Source organism: Nesoenas mayeri (genome assembly GCF_963082525.1).
Source record: "Nesoenas mayeri genome assembly, chromosome: 1".
Classification (NCBI taxonomy): Eukaryota; Metazoa; Chordata; class Aves; order Columbiformes; family Columbidae; genus Nesoenas; species Nesoenas mayeri.
This window is the reverse complement of record NC_137541.1, coordinates 157,721,559-157,744,530: the sequence shown is the minus strand read 5'-3', so window position 1 is coordinate 157,744,530 and position 22,972 is coordinate 157,721,559. Positions and strand designations below refer to the sequence as shown.

The 22,972-nt window shown below is 39.5% G+C and overlaps 1 protein-coding gene across 1 annotated transcript in view; it reads left to right on the top strand.

Annotated features, from left to right (window-relative positions):
• The window catches only part of PCCA (propionyl-CoA carboxylase subunit alpha), a 285,773-nt gene that overhangs the window by 166,991 nt on the left and 95,810 nt on the right, over positions 1 to 22,972 (top strand). The window contains exon 19 of the mRNA XM_080356435.1: positions 4,746 to 4,848. Within this exon, the coding sequence (XP_080212561.1) occupies positions 4,746 to 4,848 (103 nt within the window). The remainder of the gene's footprint in view (positions 1 to 4,745; positions 4,849 to 22,972) is intronic.

The following is a 22,972-nucleotide window of genomic DNA, read 5'->3' as shown; positions in this document are numbered from 1 at the left end:
ATTTACTTCCCTTTTTCCTTTTTTTAACATCGTAAGATAGGCTCTTGTTTGAGTTGTTAAATTTCTATTTGCCTTTCTTGAGATTTCGGAGGGAGGGAGTGCGGAGAAAATAAGAAACAATTTATATGGTAGATCTAAAGTTTCATTAAAATTGCTTATGCCCTGTCCCAGGCATTTTAAGTGGGCCATCTGTCTAAACATCTCTCCATTTTTTTCTGATCATTTCCTCGACTTATTCATGAGCCATGGGAGGGCTCCTTTGTAGTCTCCATGTAGCTGGTTCAGTCTACCCCCACTGAATACATCTATGTGCTTGCATAACATATCTTTTCACAGTGCTGGAAATTCTCTGAACTTGGTTCAGATGAATGGCTCACTTTCTGAAGGTCTTTTTTTCTCCCCCTGCAAAGATTTGTATGCAGAAACTGACCTTGGTGGCTACAGAATCCAGCACATTATTCTTGATCATTTTACAGGCCACCTGCTGTGAAAGTTATGATGAAGGATTTCTTAATGATTCTTTGACCATTAACATTGTTTTAAGTCAATATTTCACTTTTATTTAACTGCTGAATAGGTAATTGCACAATTGAAAAACAGCTTTACGGAGTGTCATATAATGTGGTTTTCAAATGCTTATAATCTTTCATAACGGGGGAATTTGTTATGATAGTTTGGGGTTTCTCTGTGTTTATGTAAAGTATTATGCAGCAAAAATATCCGAAGTAAAGAGAATTTTTAAGTTTCCCCCCCCTCCACACATTAGGACTCACATTTTGAATTGGAAGTAAAAAAATCTATACTCAATTTCCTGACCCTTTAGGAGCTGGTGACATTTATCATAGCTCATTACATCATCAACAGTAATCGGGAGAGAGGAGTTTATTTGCCACAAACTGCAGAAAATTGTAGTTTTATTGAGTTCCTTCTATGCAATTGGTTGATGACAATCAAAACGGCTGGGGCAGAGTTCTTACTTGGCTTGCTTTTGTGAATGTCTGTTTTCTTTCGTTATTTGGTTTTTATTAGAATAGATAATGGTTTAACTAATGTCTGTTTTCCATGAGCACAGTAAGTATGTGTTGATCTAAAATTTTTAGCAGTTGTCTGCTTTCCTGACTGAAATCTTGCAAAGAAAGCAGGAGTTACAATTGCTGTGTTATTATAAATATCTCCCTCTGTCTCTTATGGCAGCTGGGGATAAAAGGGACATAATGCACTGCGCAATGTATGAAATAAATTGTGAAACCATGACATCATCTGTAGTTGAACAAACAGCGACAGAGGCTGAAGATAGATAAATAACTAAGCAGGCAAATACTGCTGTTTTTCTTCTTGCACTGTTCACGTGTTTTTACAGCTTAAATACTTCAGAGCAACGCCTTTATGACCGAAAGCCAGGCCATCACCATGCTCTTTGTGCCCCTGTTCCTCGTGATAACTTCCCTTCGGAAGACGATATGGAGCAGAGAGGTTCAGACCTGCCTGTTTCTATATGGGAGGGGGTTCATAACACCCTTCTCCACCCACCTCTTGTCCTTGTGGCTGCAGTGCTGCCTTCACTCTCTCCATTTCCTTGTCTCTGACACTCCTGGCAAGGGACACCAGCGCTCAGGTCTCTGTGGCCCCGCTTCCCCCTTACCTGGCACTCATAGTGCTGCCAAACTCACGATTCTTCCTGCAGCCGGAGATCTTTATATGTAAAGAAAGTAATTTTTTGGATGATGTGTCATTTGTGAAAACTGGGAGAAGAAAGGGAGGATGTCTTGAATGCTGTCAAAGACATATTGTGTGGATTCTCAGTCTAGGGTTGGAGGGGAAGCACCTTAAAGTTTTTGTGTCTTATGTGATGGTAAAAATGATACTTTTTTCTTTCAGTACTTTTTTTTTCTGTAAATAGAATATGTCAGATTTTAGTGTAATGTGTAGAATTTTAAAAGTTATGCATTTTTGAAAATAGCCAGAAGTTTGAGCCATTTCCCATGGAATAGCGGAAAATAGATTCAGAAGTCCAGATGTTTTCTCTTTGGAGGACTTAGAAGAGTTCTCAGCCAAGGAAGCAACCTTGCCTAAGAACAAAGAGTATTTCCTGTGCACTGGGACTTCCAGACATTAAAAAAACCCAAACAACTCACAAAACAAAACAACAACAACAAAACCCCACCAAGAAGACCCTTTCTTAGCCTGATGGAAACTCCTGTATTTCTGAAGTAGTTCACAGACTTGAGCAACTTCCTTTCTGTATCCAAGAAACTTTGGCTTTGATCCTTACTTTCAGACTTTGTTACTAATATAAAAAACCCTACCCCTCTGAATCCTATCAAAATGGAGTCTGGTACTACAAGATAATTTATTTGAAAAGAATTTGATTTAATGAAGAAAAAGGAGGATTCCCATGAGCTAATATAAGGATCTGTCATAGCCAGTGTAACTGTGGATTACAAAGCCACAGGCGCTTGCTTAGCAAAGCTGAAAAATGTCCCTGTGAAAATAGATCTAGCAATTCCAGGAGGGAATTACAACTCGCCCTGGACTTGGGACTTAGATGCAGCTCTGGACCTTGCCCTCCTGACCACCGGTGTTGCAGAGAGAGGAATTATATGCCTGTGTGGCTGTTTGAAACCCAGGCATAGCCATGCCTTTCAAGAGGCATGCATCCTGTTTGGAGATACACTTGACAAAGCTCAGCAAGACAGGACCGAACAAAAATAATCCCTGCTGGAGAACAAGACTGTCTTTCCTTTGATGGCCAGCAGCCAGATTCATGAGGTCACTTCCAGTCAAACGCAATATGAAGCAGAGGCCATGCCAGCGAGGTTTTAAGGAATCTCATGCCACCAGTGAAGCGGATCTTCTAAGCTGCATTTGAGATGAGGTCTTACCTCTTGTACAAGACAGACGAAGTTGCTATAAATTGCAAAATCATGTTGGTTATTGCAGTGGAACACTATGGAGAATTTCGCCAGGCTCTGCCAAAACCTGCTACGTTCCTCCTTAGTGGTGCTCCCATGCCAGGAAGTGCAATGAAAACATCTCTCAGTTTGCTGTCTCCTACCTGTGCAGGAAATTCCTGTTCCTCTTCTTCAGGAACTCTTGTGTCTGTTGCATTTCCTATCGGCCAGTCTAAATGTTTTGGTGACACACAGGAATTTTAAGATGAGGTGGTGAGAAATGTCATTGCACCAAATAAACCATAGTTATTTCCTCAGATTTGTTGTTTGACAATTGTCACTGTCTATTGAATGCGAAAGATAATACTTGGCATCATTAGTATGGGAACAGGTTATTTTCAGTATCTATTTTCATGGACTTTGTGGGTTGTGATAGAGGTGAGGTTAGATGTTTGGTGAAATCTGGTGTAGTTGTCTATTTGTCTGGCTCCATTTCCCCTCTTCAGACACATTACAAGGCACAGTTTTTGGAAATGCCGTGCCTAATTAGGTACCTGAACTTGCACTTGCTTGGATTTCACGTGTCTAAAAAGCCAGCCTTCTTCAAATAATTGTTGAAAACCTCAGCAAGTTGGGGTGTCGTGCTTGTCTTAGGCAGATAGTTTCTTCTCCTGTGGCCTCTGGAGGCCTCACAGGTTCTTCTCCCCATTGATTCCTCAGGGAGCCTGAGCCTTCCCTTTGGGGAGATGGCACAACACTTAAAGACGTATTTCCAAGTTTAAGACTCCGAAGGCTGCAGTAAAACAGTATAGTAAGCTCTATTAATGTACAGTAGATGAACATTATAGTGGAAATGATCCTTAAGAAGAGACCTAAAGTTGCTGAACCTTATCTTTATCTGTGTAAGAATCAGTGTAGAAGAAAAGCTATAACAACATAATGTCTTTGTTTTAACACCTTCATACTTTCTTTTTAGGCAACATAGTGCTTGCTGATACTAATATATGGTAACCACTCAGAAAAGTTGTAGCATACCTTTGGACACCAGTTGTTACAATAAATTGGAAAAGAGTTGGGAAGTTTGGATGAGGAAACTGAAACTGAATATATATCTAAATAAAATAGCTGAAAAGTACTGTTTCTCTCTGAACTTCCCAGAATGGAGACTCAGGTCTCATTTTTCTGCTGTCAGGTGTGCTTCTTTAAGCTAAAGTTGAAAAGATTCAGGTTTCTTCTATTACCTGATAACTGGTGCAGCCACAGAATGCTGCAGGAATAAGTATAATCCTGCATGTGGGCTGTGATGATATATCATTATTTTTCCTATGTCCTTGAAGGGCTCTGTGGATGAGATACTCTAAAATGTATATTAACTACAAAATTACTCATATTACTTGTTTGGCTGAATCTCTTGTCTGTAATTGGCCTTTAATTAAGGTTTACTGAGAATGAGATGAAAGAAATAGTGATTATATTTTGCCCTTAAAAAGAATACTCCAGCTATCACTGTTGCTATTCTCCTGGCAACCCACTTTCTCATCTGCTTTTCATCCTGTTTGAGCTAATTCTGCAGCAAGTGCTGGCTGTATTCAAGAGCCTCCTATAACTTTATCAGCGTACCCAGTGTGTCAAGGCACATTGAGAAAGGAAGTGGAGTGTATTTTCTCCTTATATTCTATTTAACAGAAAAAATGTATTAAGTAGTTTTTCTCAAGTATGCTCTCCAGCTGCGTCTATAGATTAATGATATTTTATATCCTTCATGACGATCCTATGAGGCAAGTGCTTCTGGTTAAAATGGAAGAAGCATGAAATCTCTGTTAAAAATTCTTTTTCTGTCTGTTTCTTTTTTAGAATTCCTATTGCAAAATCAAAGAGAAGTAGCTGGGAGCTCTCTGTGCGTCTAGGAGATGGAGTTTACCCAGTTGCAGTTTCAAAGGAGAGCTCATCATTTTCTGTAAGTCCTCCTCATTTTCTAAGAAATTAGATGTATTAAGTCAATGTAAATTATCCTTGACACCTGCTAAAATTCTCTATATGTTCAGTGACCATAGACGTTTTGTCTTTACTAGGCATTGCTGTGAATTACAAAACAAGATTCTCTATGTTAATTAAATAGTACTGGTGTACAAAGATTTTTCTCTGCTAATGCAAGTGGAACATTTTTGTGTCTACTTGTTTATTAAATTAGTTTTCTAATTAAGGATCCTGTTTAGTGTCTTGTTTAGAACTAGGGTCTTATGCTCCATTGTAGATATACAAGAGTAAGAAAATAAATGCCTTACATTTTTGGTTACGTTACCTTACCTTACGTTTTTGGTTAAAATCCAAAAACAAAACAAAACAAAACCCTCAAAAACAAATCAAAGAACCAAGCAAGTTGAGTGTGTAATCATACTATAATGGAATTCCTCAGCACCTCAGTGGTAAAACTGTACGTGGTTATAGTAAAATGCCAATGTTTCAAGATGTGCCTGGGTCACTTCAGCTGAATATGTGTAAACTCTTGTTTGTACAAATACTCTAAGATAATTACTTAAGCGCTCAATGTTGTCAGCATGAAAGGCAGAAAGACAGATCAAGGCAGTAGAAGAATGGCAGCAGAATGAAGCCAAGATGCAAGCCGATTGAATTGGAGTATTGAGAAGGTAGAATTATAGAGAGAAAGTACTTTTAAAGTCTATTAATAGTAATTCCAAAACCAAACGGAGATTTGGGGTTTGTTTTTTTTTTTTTTTTTTAAATAGGCAGTTGACTTGCATAGTATCTGTTGACTCTAAGGCAAAAGTTATCAAAGGTTCTTAGTTTTTCTTCAAATCGGTGAAAAGCAGGACTATGAGGAAACCCAGAAGTCCCCTAGTTACCTCTGGCAGCTGTTTACTCTTCTTGCATGTCTTCATTGAAGAAACTTCTGCAACATCTGCTCCATGACATTTTTATAGTCATGTTCACACCGATGTTGCATTCAGAATCATGAGATTTCTTTGAAAAAGGACATTTAAGTTCATATTTCATATAATGAAGATAGTATTGTCTCAGTGATTCACTTTTGCTTTGCTCTACTGAAATTTCAGTCTAAAAGACGTGCTTTTCAGTTGAAACTATTCATCTTTTTAGATGGTTATTTTCACTTACCTGAATTGAAGTAATGAAAATCTAGCTTTTTTAAAAAATCTTTTTGTTGGCCTAACTGGGACAAGAAGATGCCTCACTGATATCCTTTTTAATACTACCTTTACCTCTGTCACACTCTATTTTACAAATACGCATGATAAATGTGAGAGTATGAATAGAGAGCAGGATACTTACTGTTCCATGTAGATCACAGGTGCACTGTAAAAAGGGATATGGGGAAGATCAGTTGTTGTGGTCAGCGTCTTTAAAATTTTTCTCTTGCAAGTGTATTATACTACTTTGCGAAAGAAGGTGGTCATTTTAGTTGTAGTCTTCCTTTTAGAAAGAATTCCAGAAGGTCTTGTACAACTGTTTTCTCAGTACCTGGTACATAGTGTTGCTCTATGGCAGTGACACTCACCCTGCTTGTGGAATGGTGCTTCAGGAGCAAAGACAGAATCATAGAATCATTTTGGTTGGAAGAGACCCTCAAGATCATCGAGTCCAACCATAACCTAACTCTAGCACTAAAATTTACAGAGCAGTGTAGAAATTGTCCCTGCAAGTACCACATGGGAGAGTCAGGACACCCCAGTATTCCCTAGCCCTCTGCCATAGGAGCCTTTTCCTGCTACAAACTGACAGGGAAAGAAATCCCTTAGGAACACTCAGAAGTGCTGTTTGTACCCTTGGCAGGATGGAGAAGGCATGAAATCCTGTGACTGAGGCACTGAGAAGATCATGTTTTACCTCTGTGTCTGTTTCTGCATCATTCATCAGTTCTCAGTGGACTTGAAGTGCTAGAGTACTTCTTGTGGTTATAAACAAGCCCAAGTTATAATAAACCCCATCTTCTTTCCACGGGGACTTTGTATGAGCTCCTGGGGCCTGTCTACTAGCTAGGAGTCCTAAGTATCCTTTTATGCTTTTGTCTCTATTGATTGGAAAGGTAACTAAACATACAAGCTTGTATATGAGTCAGTCCTAGATTCTACTTGCAGCTGAGTTGTAAACTGCACTGTGCTTCTCCAGGAGGTACAAACTCTGAGAAAAGATGCTGAAAGTGTAATGCTATTGCTGCTGGTTTATTGTTTTAACATACAGGAAATCATTCCCCCCTACGAGACAGTCCAGACCTGTCTATCAGTTTAAACGGGATTGTAAAACCCTTCTGGTGTATGAGCATTACAACTAGTATAAGTTCAGTTTAACAAGGCATATATGAGGTCTGATTTCTAGTCCTTTGGTTTGTTATTCAAACACTAATACCTCCAGTATAATCAACTGGTGGGTCTGGCATTTATGGACTAAGCAAAAATGAGTAGTTAAACGTGACCTTATTTTTCTTGTTTATTTCCATAAATTCCTTTATCTTTCCAAAAGTGGCTCGGGTGCCCTTTGCTATTTTTCCTTAGCAGGGCAAGTGCTGGGGGGGGCGCAGCAGCACAAATCCTGTTGGGGTGGGGAGGGAAGCAACAGGCTTGTGGGGGTTCCTCATGTCCTCGCGTCCCTGCAGTGTGTGGTACTGCTGTTCCCTTCCACTGCTAGGTGAGGAGGCAGGAGCACCCCTGGGGAGCTCAGCACCCCCCAGCATCATGGCTGAAGGGGTGGAAGAAGTGGTGCCAGGTGGGACAGGCTGCCTGCCCTAAAGGTTGGGATCAGCGACAGAACCTTTTGCACTCTGGTTCTACCTTAACCAAGCATGTATACTTGGGGAGAGGCAATTCCTTTTTTATTTGTATCTGGAAAATTCCTCAGCTGGTGAAATAAATCGCAGTAGGTGGATTTCGCTGTAACCAGAGGTCTGTCCGACTTAAACCATAAGGTATAGTGTATTAAAATTAGCTCCTGATCTTGGGTTTGTAAAAAAAACAAGTAACCACATAACTGTTTTTCAATACCAGAGGTATTTAGAGTAATGCTTATCTTCCATTAATACTGGATAAACAGCAGAGGACATATTATTCTTTACTATTTTTTTTTTTTTTCTGTAGTTGCACTGCAGTCAGGAGAATATAGTAAATAAAGCACAGTCAAAAATCTTCTGAATTGTTATTTGAAGCCTCACAATGGAGAAGCAAGTGCCTTAAAACTTCAAAGAAGAGAAGTCAAAGACTAGGAAAGAGAAATCTTATGTCTGATCGTGATATATAACATACCATTGGAAAAAAATGGAGAAATTCAAAGCTCACTTTATTGACTTTGCTGTCAGAAACACAAGCCTCACTTTTTGAACTTCTGCATTTCCTTTTTGCTCTCAAGTTGGTGTGACACGGGCTCCTGACTTTGTGGGTTGTGTCCCCTTGTGACTCGTGACAAAGGTAGCCGAGTCCGTGGTGCAGTTAGGTAGCCCAGTGGGAGGGCCACCTTCACACTCCCCTTGAGAAGTTTGCTCCCGCTGCAAACTGTGCCTTGCAGCAGCGGCCGCCGCGTCCTGATTTACTTTGTTTACCGCTGGGACCCTTCCAACAGTGACTCCTTTCTTTTTTTCACCTTAACTCCTCTCCTCTCGCCAGCCGAAAGCTCCCACCTCGCAGCGTGCGGCCCTTTGCTCTCCGCACAGGGAGCGCGAGCCGCAGGCCTCTCCGCGCTTCCTGCTGCTTGCCAGCAGATCATTCGTCTGCATCTCGGGCTATGGGTCATCTGTGGATTTCTTCCTTTATCATGAGAATCTTAATGAGTTGCGCACTGTTAACTGCTCTTCGCTGCTCTCTGTTTTTCAGGAATTTGAGTTTTGTGGCCATCTGTTTTTAACCACTTTATTTGTAACAGAGGTCCTTGATGCGAGCTGGCTTTACGCCACTTTAGAGGCCTTGCTTCCCAGAATTGAAGGACTTAAAAGATAAGCGGTCAAGTGTGAGCAATACTGTTTGCCTGAAGCAGTGCAAACAAAAATATTAGTTTTCTCGTTTCCAGTAGAGGTTAAAAACTTATGTGACTCCTAATTCGTTATTTTCTCTTTTAAAGTAGAAGTAGATCTGTTGTTATTCTGAAGCCAGCAACATATATGCTAATATTTAAGTTTGTATAAAATTAGTATACTAGAACTTTCAGTACCGGACGGTTGTTTGTGGTGATACCCCATCAACATAACGACAAACACTTCCGCAGTTTAAAGATTCTTATGACCTGACTTGAGAATTAAAATCTACCAACTTTGATGTGATCTGCTGGCTTATGTACTAAGAGCTTGCCAACTGAATTCATGTAAATATTGCTTATTCTTTTTTTCTTTGTTCTTTGTCTTATATATTAATTGCTGGAAGAATCTTTACATTAACTGCTTGTCATATATATCCATTTTGTTCTTTGGAGGACAGATGGTCAGATTCTGGGCTTTGATTATTTTTCTTCTTAAGCATAGAATTTTTCCTCTCATCAGTGGAGGTAAAGATCTTACAGTCAAGTTTACTGCTAAAATAAATTTAAAGGAAGAACACCCTCCTTTACAACAGACTGAAGTAAACGAGCAACAAACAGGCCAGAAGCATCCCTCCACCAAACTCTGCAATCTTTTGTTTAGTTCAATTTCAGACAGGATTATTTTTCATCTTGCTCTTTTTGGTTGCCAGTGTGGCTATGAAATGTATTTAATTCATGATTTCATGATTTCATATTCAAAGGCCTGATCGGGTTTTGCTGGTGAAGGTTGGAGTCTGTTCTTTCTTCACAAAGCTTGAGTGTTCTGCAAAGTACCAAAGGGCGGGAGAGACAAAAGCAAATGGGAACCTACAAATATTGAGCAAACCTGGTAGCTGTGGTTTCCCTGCGCTGTACTAAATTGACCCTTCAAAGCCCGATGCCAGCCACCAAGGATGCTCTTCATCCATGTGTTGGTGGCTTTGTTGCCTGTTCATGGACGTCCACTCCCAGCTGCTTGCAGCCAGTGTGGGGTCCCCTTGCTAAGGGTCTGTGTGGTGGACCTGCCCTCCCCAGCTGCCTTGTGAGCAGCCCCCAGGCCCCTGCAGCTGATAGGACTTTGGTATAATGGATGGCCATGGACTCACAATGTGGATGGATTTCATGTAGGCCAGGGGTGTCAAACTCATTTTCGCTGCAGGCCACATCAGCATTGTGGTCACCTTCGAGGGGCTAAATGTGATTTCAGGATTGTATAAATGTTGCTACTCCTACATTTATACAGCCCTACAATTGCATTAGGCCAGGCCATTTGAAGGCAACCGTCAGGCTGATGTGGCCCCCGATGAAAATGAGTTTGACACCCCTGATGTAGGCAATACGCTTAAAATGTCTAAGAAAAATAGTAGCAAAGAATGTAAGTGGTCTAAGCAAGGGAGAACCTAAATACATTGGACCAGATATCCAATAATAAAGCTCAGTGTAATTGGTCCACCACTGTATAATTTTAATTCAACAAAAGAATGAAAGATAAATAATCATGTGATTGTAGTGCAGTCTTTTCACTACAATAACCTACCCTCCTTACTTCCTTCGGTATTCTTCAGTTTTCTGTTATAGATGTCGTCTAAATTATAAAACTAAAGAATGTTTTTTTATTAATATCTTTGTGGTGGAGGTGGTAGTAGAAAAGGGATTTGTCATCCTGATTTTAGGCTATACCTCTGCTTTCCCAAAAGCAATGGATGAATCCAAAGGCTCAAAAGATAAATACCAGCAGTAAATAATTACACTTTAGAAGATACAGTCATGTTTCTTTTTATTTGAAGTTAATTGCTATATGTGTAGGTTGAGGACCTAATTTTAGTTCAGCAAAGAATTTGTAGCTGTATTTTGCATTTTTATAAACATTTTTGCATAAACTGTTTTCTGATTCTTTGTTGTAGTATAGGAATCCTCTGTCTTAAGAGTTCTTTTTTGCTGATTTATGTGATTTCTCTGCAAGTAATTGTTATTCTCCTTTTTCATGTTTCAAAACAGCCCTTTCTGTTAGGGGTCTTCATCTCTGTAGTAGATGCATACCTTCCCAGACCACTTAGCCTCATCTTCTCATCTGTTCAGCTGACAAAGAATTTCCAGATGTTTTCAGTTATAATGTAGCTTCCTATCATTGAAGTTGTGGTGAATGAAAGTTGTTTATTTTTTTTTTAAAGCGTAAGGTGAAATAGTTCAGAAGTTACTTTGAGCAAATGGAAATTCAATATGTTTCCAGAGGGACCAGTATAGGTCAAATGCTGAATAAGAGGACTAGAGAAAGCTGAATTACTTTTTTCACATCGCTACCAAAATGGGCTACCATTTTCACAAAATATTGGATAACTTCCTAAATTCCAATTTAAGCACAAATAAATATAGTACAGCCATGAAATCTCTATGTAAAATTTGAGAAGCTTGTTCAGCCCAATGAGAAGTTGATTAATGAATGTTCTTAGTGATTTTTAGGAAAAAGCAATTTTTTTTCCTATTTTTTCATAACAAATAAATAATTTATTAGATATCTGTGTAGGTGGAAGAGTGGCTTGTGTACCTCTTAGTATTTTGAAGAGAGAACCTATTATGTAGTACATAAATGAGAACATAAAATACAGATCTAGGGCATTGCTGTCATCATTATTTTAATACATCCTGTATCATCAGCATAGGGCATATAAGTACTTATCTGTATGCTTTAAGTTAGTTAGTGAACTCATGTGTATCTACTTAAGACCAAGCTTTGACCTCAAATTAAAATGAGTAAATGTTGAATTGAGCGAACTCTGCTGTATTCATTTGCTGTCAATTTTATGATTGGGGTTAAGTTGATTTTAAAGTTACTTTGCGAAATGTTTTTTCGTTTTGTAAATTCTCTTCAGGGATGGAGAAATGCTGAAGAAGAAATACCACCCAAAAAATCAAACTAGTAGATACAGCAAAGCATCAAGTGTAAAAAGGAATATTATAACATAAAATCAGAGCAACGATACAGAAAGTTGCTGCAAGCAAAGTGCGCCCACATTTAATTCCTTAAACACAAATGTGAATGGAGTGGTATCATAATTCAGAGCATATTCAGTTCTACCTTTCCAGTAGTCCAAGTAGAAGAATAACGTGGCCTATCCCTATCAGTGTAAGATTAATGATCTTATTAATAGTTCTGGTATTTTATTGATTCTTGTATTACTAGTATCTTCCACTTCTGGTATGCTTCAAGCACATAATAATGTATAACTAATTGGTCATATAAAATAAATATGAGGGCTGTATTAATAGAGATTCAAAGCAAATACCTGCAGGAACTAAGACAAAAAAGAGAGGTAACCACTAGAGATATAAATTAACCTATAACCTCAGTAGTAGTACATGAAGATTTTCTGGTTACTGTAGTTTTAAAATATATCAGAATGTTATATATGTTATATTGTTATTTATATGGAATACAATATGCTGCTATTCCAATGTCCTGTGTTAGTTGGAATGAAGGGAAAGTGCACACATAAAGGTGCAAGTGAAGGATGCAGATCAGTTAGATAATCCTGACAGCTGTACGCAGAAAACTTTTCCTGCCTGTTTCCCAGTGGTTTATATTTTACTTGTGCAGTAGCACACAAATTTTCTCTTGCAGTGCAAGTGCAGTTGTGTGAGCAAAACTCTCTGTTACCAAACTCTATAGGTTATATACCTATAAAACGTACACGTTCTATAGGTTATGTACCGACTTTTGCTTTATAAGTTCAGGTTCAAATCTTGTATTTGGATCCTGTATTCTCTTCTGTAGGGTGCCAGATTTACTGGAAGGTTAAAGGCTGCCCTGTCCTACCCCATTGTGGGGGGACAGTTTCTCCTGCAGGTGAGCACTGTGCACTTGAACCCTTCAGTCTGGGAGGAGTATCGATCCCCGTGTTGTGACTCTGTGGGCAAGTGGTTTAATTGCTGTATTTCTGTGGCTGCTGACGTTGTGTTTTTTAAATAAAAGTGGCCTTGGCCTCAGTATCTTGTTGTGAACTTGATGTTCCCACTCTGCATTCCCACTCTGCTGCATTGACTCTGAGAATTTGGATGCTGGGACACGTGAGGTGAGATGGAGGTAAAAATTCTTAGGTAAATATTAGGTATGCTCATATAATATTTATATGTACTTGTATTAGGTGTGCTTGTGTACTAAGAAGCAGAATGTATCTGGATTGTGTGTGTGTTTTTCGATACCGTGTCAGTTTAGCAGTAAGTACGTGTGATGGACTGGTACAATAGGTGCGTATTTGCTGTTTAAAGAGAGATTGTTGGTGTGGGTTTGTGTATCTCAGATTTGTGTATTCACACAATACTCCATAAGCATACAGAGAAAATATCTACAAGATTGAGAACTAAAAATTACACGAAAAGTAATGAATTAATTGTGTAGTTTTAAATGTGCTCTCCCCTCTATCTCAGGGCAGTATAATAGCTTGGTTATAGTAGTTTTTGGAGATTTCTAGTTCTGCCACAAAACTCACAGTAACATATGTTTTGGCTCTGGTGTGTAGCCTACAAGAAATGTTTAAAAAATGCAATGAAAGGTCTGAGATGCTAAAATGGAAACTATTTTAAAAGCAGGTGGGGTCAGTTTGGATATTTATTTTCCTTATGTTAGAATCAGACTTCATTGTTTTAAATTGTAGTTCTTAGAAGGCGGAGAAGGAGCTAGATTTTACAATGATTATTTCTGAATTACCTGATGAAGAGTTTTACCCACACAGGTGGCTTCACAGAATGAATTCCTGTGGTATGAAAATGGACACTATGTCCTGCCATGGGTCATGATGCAGTGATTCCAGGAATTCCAGTGAACAATGAACTGAAATATAAATTAAATATCTTCAGTTATACAGAGCAGTAACATACCATCTTCTTTCTTCAGAAGGTCTTGTTTCTGGCATAACAGCATTTAATGTGGACTGCCACCCTTCCACTCCTCCTGTGGTCTTTTGGTGTAAGACTGAAAACTCCTTGGGGCACAGATATTGTCTTCAATTTGTATTTGTGTGCCATGCACACTTCAGATCCTGCACCACAATATTAATAAAATTATTTTCTAGTTTCTAAAACCAATATTTACATGAGCATCACTTGAGTGCTTTTCTTTACCATTGATTTTTGCATCCAGGAAAACTAGAAGGAAAAAGCCTGACTGGCTCCTCTCTGCCCTAGAAAACCCCTCCAGCTTCCCAACCCCCGCTCCCCAAATTTTGTAGAATGAATAGATTAAAAAATGTTGTGAGCTCCTCCTGCTGGTTCTGCAGTAGCAATAGTTATATTTAAAAGCCTGCTAATGTAATGTTAAGAGCATGGCTTATTACCACAAAAGCCATAGTTAACTCTGCAGTACCTGAATGGTGTTTCATCTTTAATTCTGCTCTCTGAGCAAATCTCAGCACATTTAATATTCAGTATGACACTATAGTTTGAGATCTCTTGATGCTTTGGCATAGGGGAGAGCTGTAAGGTCGTTGCTGCTTTGAGTTGCTTTCTTAGCTCTAAATTTCCTTCCTGCTTTTCCCCCTCTTTAATTTAATTTTTAAGTAAGCCAGACTATTAACATTTCTTTAATGTAGCTTTTATGGCTTATGAAAAATAATGCTGCTGTAGTGGATAGATGTGCGTCAGCTGTGACTAAATGTTTTGATGTAGTCTTCTCAAAAGATAGACTAGAAGAGCTTTCCTTTGAAATATGTGAAGCAGTTTTAGACACAGCTTCTCAGATGGATCTAATTAGTCTTTCATACGGACTGGATGTCCGTTTGTTGCAGCTGAATTCTCATTTCATTCACCCATAACTAGAAACACCTCGCTTCAAACGTGTTTCTTCAAAGAAAGAAGGGTTTAGGGTTCCATGTTTTACTGCTTTTTGATGTTGGTTTCCCTTTAACTGAGAAGACCTTATGTTTATACAACTGTTATTATTAAGAAAACATAGCTTTGTTCATGAGAGTTCATTCGGTATCAGTGTTGGCTATTGGTAGGCGTCAGAGATCTGTGGAATAGATCTTGCTATACGAGACTAGTGGGACAGCTGTACGTCTGGCTATTAAGCTCACTGTAAGGAAGATTTGAATGTAAGCAGGGTGTTCTAATAAAACCAGAGAACTTGGGTTGTGGGAGGGTGCATATTAAGATAAGAGGTACAAATGGTCTGGCTTATCAATGGATGGGGGTCCTATTTATTATTTATATACAGAAGTCCCCAAAGAGACGTTTTACTCTGTACTGTTCCCCATTTTGGATACGTTTATATAGCACAGTAGTGCAGCACAAAGGGATCTGTGCAGACTAACATAGTTTGGGCAGCGCTTCACTAATGTGGCTCTGCTACTCCTAGTTGAACTCACTCTTTTAGAGCTGGCACACGCAGCTGCATGTGGCACTGCATTGTGCCATGTCCTGACACCTCTACAACAAAGAATATCATGAAAGCTGTAGTGAGAAGTGTCCAATTGATCAGAATTCAGTGAATGGTACTTGGATGCCGCTGTGGTTGATGCTTAGGGAAAATGAGCAGGAGGAAGGCAAGGTGACAGATGCTCCGCCTGTGTCTGTTCCCCACTGGCTGCTTTGGAGACATTATGTCCTGTAGACTGAGGAGAGTTAGTCTGCAGGAACAGGCTGATCACAGTATCACAGTATATTTGGGATTGGAAGGGACCTCAAAAGATAATCTAGTCCAATCCCCCTGCTGGAGCAGGAACGCCTAGGTGAGGTCGCACAGGAACATGTCCAGGCGGGTTTTGAATGTCTCCAGAGAAGGAGACTCCACAACCCCCCTGGGCAGCCTGTTCCTGATGATGCTGGTTATACTTCTCTGTTACCCAGCAGTGTAGCTGAGCTGGTTCTGCCTCTGGCCATGGCCATTCACCTCTTCTCTTCCTTGTCAAAGAAAGGGCAGCCTAGCCCAGCTGCCTCAGATGGTGGCACCTAGGACATGTTGGCAGGACAGTGTGGCATGGTGGACTGTGAGCACTCTGGCCTTAGAGGAACTGACTGGTCTGCAGGGTTGCTTCTCTGGTCCCTGGTGCTTGTCCACATCAGTAACTCCAGCAAACTTGTGCATCTGCTGGGAAGCCCTCACCGCAATATGTCTTCCCCTTGCCCTTCCAGTCGTTTCCTCCATTTGCCTCTCACCATGTCACCACAGGCTGCTTCGTGTTCCCTGCTTGTCCTGTCAGAAAGCAGTTCTGGGGCTGGGCAGCCACTCACACGCAGGTTGGCCAGCCCAGCTGCTGGATGATATTGTCCTTGTCTATCCAAGAGCTGAATGGGGGCACTCATTTTGTTCTCCATGCAACTTCTCATTTTCATAAAACTAAAATGGATTTTAATATGTTTGGTTAATACTGACCGGTCAGTAGATTCAGAAGATGAGTGTGGTGGGGACTCACAAATAGTGCAGTTGTTAACCTCCTTTTCTTTCTGAGATCAGGCTAAAGGTACTGTTATTGAAAGGGTTAAGAAAGAGAACGAGGTTATTCTGAATGTAGGAGAAGGGAAATGATTTTTAAATTATTAAAAATGAATTGCATCGCTGTCTGTGGCTCATATAGAGAATGAAAAAGGAACCTGATTTAAGTAGTTGTAATCTACTGCCAATGGTTTATTTCATTTTCCAGAGAAAATCTACAGATCTCAAGGACATACAATAAACTGAAATCAACTGGAAACCAAAATAGACCTATAGCTCCATAATTTTAGAATTATTTCAGGTAATATTGTATGCACTAGTCTTTATTACAAAGGTTGTTGTTGCACTTCCAAACCCACTTAGATTTAAGGAATGCCAGATGTCAGGTGCGTGTTTTGCAATAGTGTTATCTATGTGACTGAACACAGAATCCCTCCGCTGTTCAGTGTGTTACATAGGCCAGCTCTGGGCATTTCCCACAGTTTCTGTATAGATGGGGACTGTTGCCTATGGACCTATGTTTCGTTTCTTGCAGAAATGTTGAGAGGCATTGTGCGAGGGTAGGAGGAGAAGGGTCAGACTTGAGGTTAGTGGGGTTGTGTGCTGACTTCTGTCCCTGCCCAAGTCTTTCAGAGGTGCTAGCCAAATCTTTGAAGCCATACTTTCTAAATGCAGTCAGTTTTCTGTGCTCTCCATTCTCTGGGCCTCAGACTTTGCACTAGAGTCAGTCATGGAAACGCTGAATACTTACAGCTGCTGGGGAAGTCAGTGCTATCGGCATATTTAAAGGTACAAGACAAAGTACGCCACAGTATCAGATTTCATGGGCATCATGTATTTAGTAGGGTCTTTAAAAACCGCAGTCTGTCCATGTTTCTTTTCTACTAGATGGTGGGAATACAGTGAAAATAAACTCATGTTTCTCCCATGTGAAAAAGTGAAGTACTATGTGCTAAGGGAGACGTGAAAAGTCTGATAAAGAGGACTAAGACTTGAGTAGCATGCACTAAGCCTGCCTGAGCAATTTGGAGACTAGTTTAATGAGTATTGTTCAGTCATGTGTCCACGGCATTTGAATCTGTTTAAAATACTATGCAAGGGAGATGAAGCCAGATAGTGCTACATATCTCAAATTATCTCAGGTTGTCATATTCACATTTGCATAAAATTGTGTCCGAATTCAGCAACTCGTGTGTGTGTATGAGAGAGAGAGAACTCCCTATGTTCTTATGTAATAGTTCTTTTTTCTTCCTGCTGCCTCTTTTTTCCTCCCCAATTTGCTGTGTAATGTAATGCTGATAGTCAAGGATTTGTTAACTGGGTTGGATCCATTCAGGTCATTGCTTGGACCTCTGCAGTGAGCTGAGAGTGTAATTGCTGGTAAGATTGCCATTTTCTGCACAGCACAGTAATAGAGATGAACAGTACAGGTCAGGAATTTGAGTTTTATTCCGGACTCTATTTCTAAAGGGTGGTAAGGCATTCAAAGGTTGTGCCCTCTGTGTGTTTGCTGCTTCTTGCTCACTGCTACTAATGTGTCATTTTTTCAAGTCCTGCCTCTTCCCAGCTTGTCTCTTTAGTCTGGCTTCATTCTTCTGTCTAGTTCTGGTTTCCACCCCTCAGTCTTCTGACCAGCTCTGTGCTCATTGTCTGGCCAGTCTGCATCTCCCCTTTGGACTTCCATATCACTTTGCAATCAGTCTTGGTTCTCTTCTACAGGACCTTCTCCCCTGTAGCTGTGCCCTGCTCTCCAGTCTCTCATCCGTGCATTGGTCCTCATTGCCATTTTCCTTTCCTGGACCCTGAGCATTGTTTTTGCTTGTCCCATTTCTTCTTTGTCTGGTTAGTTCTTTTTTGTAAGATCACCTTCTCATTCCTTAGATAATTCTCTCTTTTCTTTCATCTTATGCTTCTAGCCCCTTCTTCCTTGCACAATCTGTGCACACTTCCATCTGTTCCCTTCTCTGAATTAGGTTTCATGTGTTTCTGTTGCCTTTCTCCATTTTTAGTCTCCTTGCTCAATAAGTCTGCCACACCTTACTACTTGCTCCAAATTTTCCTCTCAATCTTTTCTGCACCTCCTTCACTGACACTTGCAATCTTTGTTCCAGTCTGCTTTCTTCATTCATGGGAGCCCTCAGTGTCCAGTTTTTGTTACTTGTGGGTTGTTTATACCACTACTTCTTCCTTTGGTGCTCATCCCTAGCAGAAGTAAACATTAGAACCACAGAGGTGACAGTCTTGTTAGGTTTGACCTGGTATTGTGCAATCCAAAACCACAATTTCAGACGCAGCTGTGTTTTACCCCTGGGCTGGTAGGTGTCAATAAGAGGAAGTGTCTTCTAGAAATGTAGCTGTGAAGTGTGATGATCTACAGTTATAGGTAGAATTTGGTTTTTGAAGTGCATAGAGCTCATTCAAAGTTAGGCAGTTTGCAGGAGGATGGTAGAAGTGCATTCCAACAGTTGCACTTCTCAGGCAGGTTTTCAAACCTCTGTTCCAGATCATAAAAGACATGGTGCAACCTTTCATACAAAAGTCAGTGGAATTTAGCAACGTGGCCAAAAATGTATTCTTTGTCAGAAATGACTGCTTATTTCTCTCTGAAATTTCCCCTTTCGGAAATCACTTCTAAATGACTGTTCAACCTAAGTAGAGTCTATCTGAGTTGTAAGAAACTCAAAATCCAGTGTGGTGACGGGAGGAGTCAGACACCTTTGGCACTAAGGCTCTTCCCTTCCCCCTCACGTCGTAGCCCCGTGTCCCAGCCCCGTGCCCTTTGGCAGGCTCTTCCTCTGCTCCTCCCGTGCTCCTGTCTCCAGTCCAACCCCGTCTTTCTGTCGTGCCTGCCCTCTTGTTCCCACCATCTAACCTCCATCAGCTGTTTCCTTTATTGCTGTAATCGCCGTGTATTTTCACACGGTGACCTCTCTGTCACTGGTGGAGCAGCCCAGCTGTTTGATGGTAACAGACTAGTTTGCATGCACAGTTTATCCCATTTTAATTTAATATTTTCTCCTAGCTGAGAGGAGAGGAGGGAAAGAGTTTAATGGAAAGTGCATATGGTGAAACTGGCATATTTATCTTGGTGACGATGAGCTTTTGCATATTATTAATTTATAATAAACATACGTTTTACTAATTTAAGGTTTTATCATCTAGACTCTCAAAGGAAATCTACATTGGCCAATCAGCATAGTAGAAACACAGAATGGTTTGGGTCTGGAAGGACCTTTAAATATCATTTAGTCCAACCCCCACAAACGGGGGCATCTTTCATTACATCAGGTTGCTCAGAGCCCTGTCCAACCTGACGCTGGACACTTAATAAGCAAGAATGAAGACCAATTTTGAGTTTAAAGATAACATTAAATGAAGATAAGGATAGATAGTATATAGAAATCTCAGGAAACAGAGAGCCTGGCACTCCTTTATTCAACAGTTAAACAGAGTAAGAACAAAAAAAAAACAGAATAGGATGCCCTTGAACACGGCAGCAGCAACTCTTAAGATGAAACAGAAATAAATAGACCCACTTCCTTACACAGCTAATGGATTTTTCCAGGTCTTGGCAAAAGAAAGCTTTCTGAAATAGATGAGTTAATAGGAACGGAAGGGAAAGGGCCAAGGGATGGTCATTGTTAGTCACAATCAATCTGTCAGTCTACCCAGCTAAAGTCTGTGGTGAGATCAGATCACATTGGCCCAGTATGCTGGATACATCTGCAATCCGAACTGAACCAAAGAGGATTTAAAGTTGCTTAGGCTGACCCTGTGGAGTACGAATACTTTTTACTTGTTTTATTGTAATTTAAGTAATAAATCCCATTTCATAATACGTGGCTTTACTTTGTAAAAATGTGCTTAAAACCACTGAAAGTACTAGATGGCCTTAAGAATAAATGCTGTTAGGAGCATTACTGAGAAGGATCTTTAGAATCTGTTAAATAATTGACATTCCCAACAGAAGGTATTTTAGAGGTGGACTTGGCAGTGTTAGGTTAACGGTTGGACTTGATGATCTTGAAGGTCTTTTCTGACCTAAACAGTTCTGTGATTCTGTAATAGCGAAGGGTGTGCCTCAGAAAGTTCAATATTAGTAATGCTTTCCAGAATAGCTAGGAAATTGTTTTGAAAATGGCAATAGGAAGTATGTTTGATGTTATACACAACTCTGGCATTTTTCTAGTCATTAGGAAGTATTAATCTGCTTTACTAGATCTGCCTAGCTCTTTCTGTTGATATATGTTTTTAAAAAAGATATATATATTTTTCAGCTGGATTTTTTTGATGGTCTCCATTAGTTTATCATTTTAGCAAATTTACAGTTAGCCAGAGTGGTTAACAGATGAAGTGACTTCAGAGTATAAATTCTCATTTGGTCTTGTAGGTTATGTTTCATCTCTTTCTATGCTCTCCTAATTACCAGCATATATCAGTACTTAAAATTAGGATTTTAAAGCATGTATTATTCATCTTCTCTAGATCGGAATTAAAACCAACATGGGCTGACATGTTATATTATTTCGTCAAAATCTTATAATGTTGTATTTTCTCTCTCATTTAGGCCTAATTATCTCTTCAAAATATTAGATCAAGAATTGTTTTAATCCACATGACATAGTTGGTAGATTTTTTTAATTAAACTTCTGTTGTGTGTTTGTATTTTGGGTTTGGTTTTTTTTTTGGTTGTGGTTGTTGTTTTTTGTTTGTTTGTTTGTTTTGTTTTGTTGTTTAAATTAAAACAGCGCTAGTTTATGTTGTGTTTGAACTGAAACATAACGCTCCAGCTCTGAACCTGTGTCAGTGGTTCCTGTCATTGGTGCCAGTAGTGAAGAAAGCTCAGTACTAATTTTGCAGTTTGGTCTTATCACTAAGAAATGTCTGAGGAATAAATAAAAAGCCCAGGTAACTTTGGGGATAGTAAGATTTAGATACAGCTTCATGACGTGGGATAATCTCTGAGTATGTCTTAAAATGTTAAATCTTTTTCTTGTTAAGTGATGACATTAAAAACCAATCTGTGCAAAGCACGTAGAAGATTAATTAACATTGGGAAGAAAAGAGATGTCTGAGCCTTTCACCTGTAAGGTACCCTTTATCTCCAGCTGAGTTTGCCAGCCTTTAATGCTCTTTGTCATCTTCCCCAACAGGTATCTTCATATTTTTTTCCACACTGCCCTTTATATTTTGAATGACTTGTAATGCCAATACCATGTATTAGTGTGTTATCCTCTCCCACTGAAGGCTTTAAATATTTATTTGGCTTAAGCAAAAAAAAAATAAAGACACATTAATTTAACTGGTGGGATTTAAGGGAGCATTAACAAAGACAAGAGGTCAGTTCCTGAGTTTGAAGACTTAAATACAGAGTTAGGGCCTGTCTGTTATGGTGCTTTTCATGTACATTTCTACATACAGCTTCGATACAGTGTGTCTAAGTGCGCACTTTTATGAACATATGTATCCTATTTAATAATATTTTAGCACATTATTGAATAAACATAGCATTGTTACTATTTCATAGTATCTTCAATCTCTCTATCAGGGAGAACTGTGATTTTTTTTTTGCTTTGTTTTCTTTCTTCTTTTCTCTGATTGCACCTTTTGGCCTTTCTAAGGAAATATGTTTTGTGTAAACAATCTCTTGGACTTAGATAACCATGAGCTTCAGTGCTGTAGGAATTCTGCCCTGAGTTGCACGCTATCCTTTAACTTACATGGAAACCTTGTCATTAGCACAGTCTACTGTGGAAAACTAGGCTGTTTTATTCTCCTTGTTGCAGTGTAAGGCATCTGTATTTCAAATAGTAGAGATAATCTCCATTTTGATTGCATGCACCCAAGGCTAAGAAGTTTATGGGACTAATAGTGGTGGTTAGAGCATGTCTTACTTAAAAAGAAGTGACTTGGGGAATAAACCAGGAATTTTTTATTTTTATGGGCATAGAGGTCTTCATTCTGTTTCTGTAAATTTAAGGTTAGTGTTATGGTTTCATTGACTTGTTCTGCAGTATGTTGCATGACAGAGGAAAGTGGGCTATTGACAATTCAGGTGTCAGATCTAATGCAATGAAATGGCTTGTTAGGATCATGGAAAGCTCTAAAATTCTTGTGCTGTTACTCATGGTACATGCAGCTTTATAATTTTGTTGTCCATTTTACTGGAAATAGGTGATCAGTGGTTTTGTTTCCATGAGAAAGTATTTAAATGTTCTTTTAATTTGTCATTGGTTTCTGATTAGTAAAAGGATTCTAATGATGTCAAAGTCTCTCCTTGCTGAGGAAATGCTCATTGTCTGGGACTTGTTACTTTGTGGATCAGAAGCATGCTGGTCTTGTATGAAAAGTCTGCCCAAGGTTCCTCTCCACAGAAACAAACTGTTGTTTTTCCAAAGAGCTTCAGCACGCAAGGTCTTGTAGGAACTGTACAATTTCATATCAAATAGTATATACAATGCCTATCTTAGTTAAAACATTCCCATGTTACTGTCTTTATTCAGTTCTCCCCAGATTCTCGAGTGACAATAAAATAAAATCCATTATAATATTTTAAATTGCTTGTAGCTAGTGTGCTGTCTCCACACCAAAGATGAGATCCATCTTCCTCTCGGAGAGAGCTCTTCTGGTGACTGGTGTC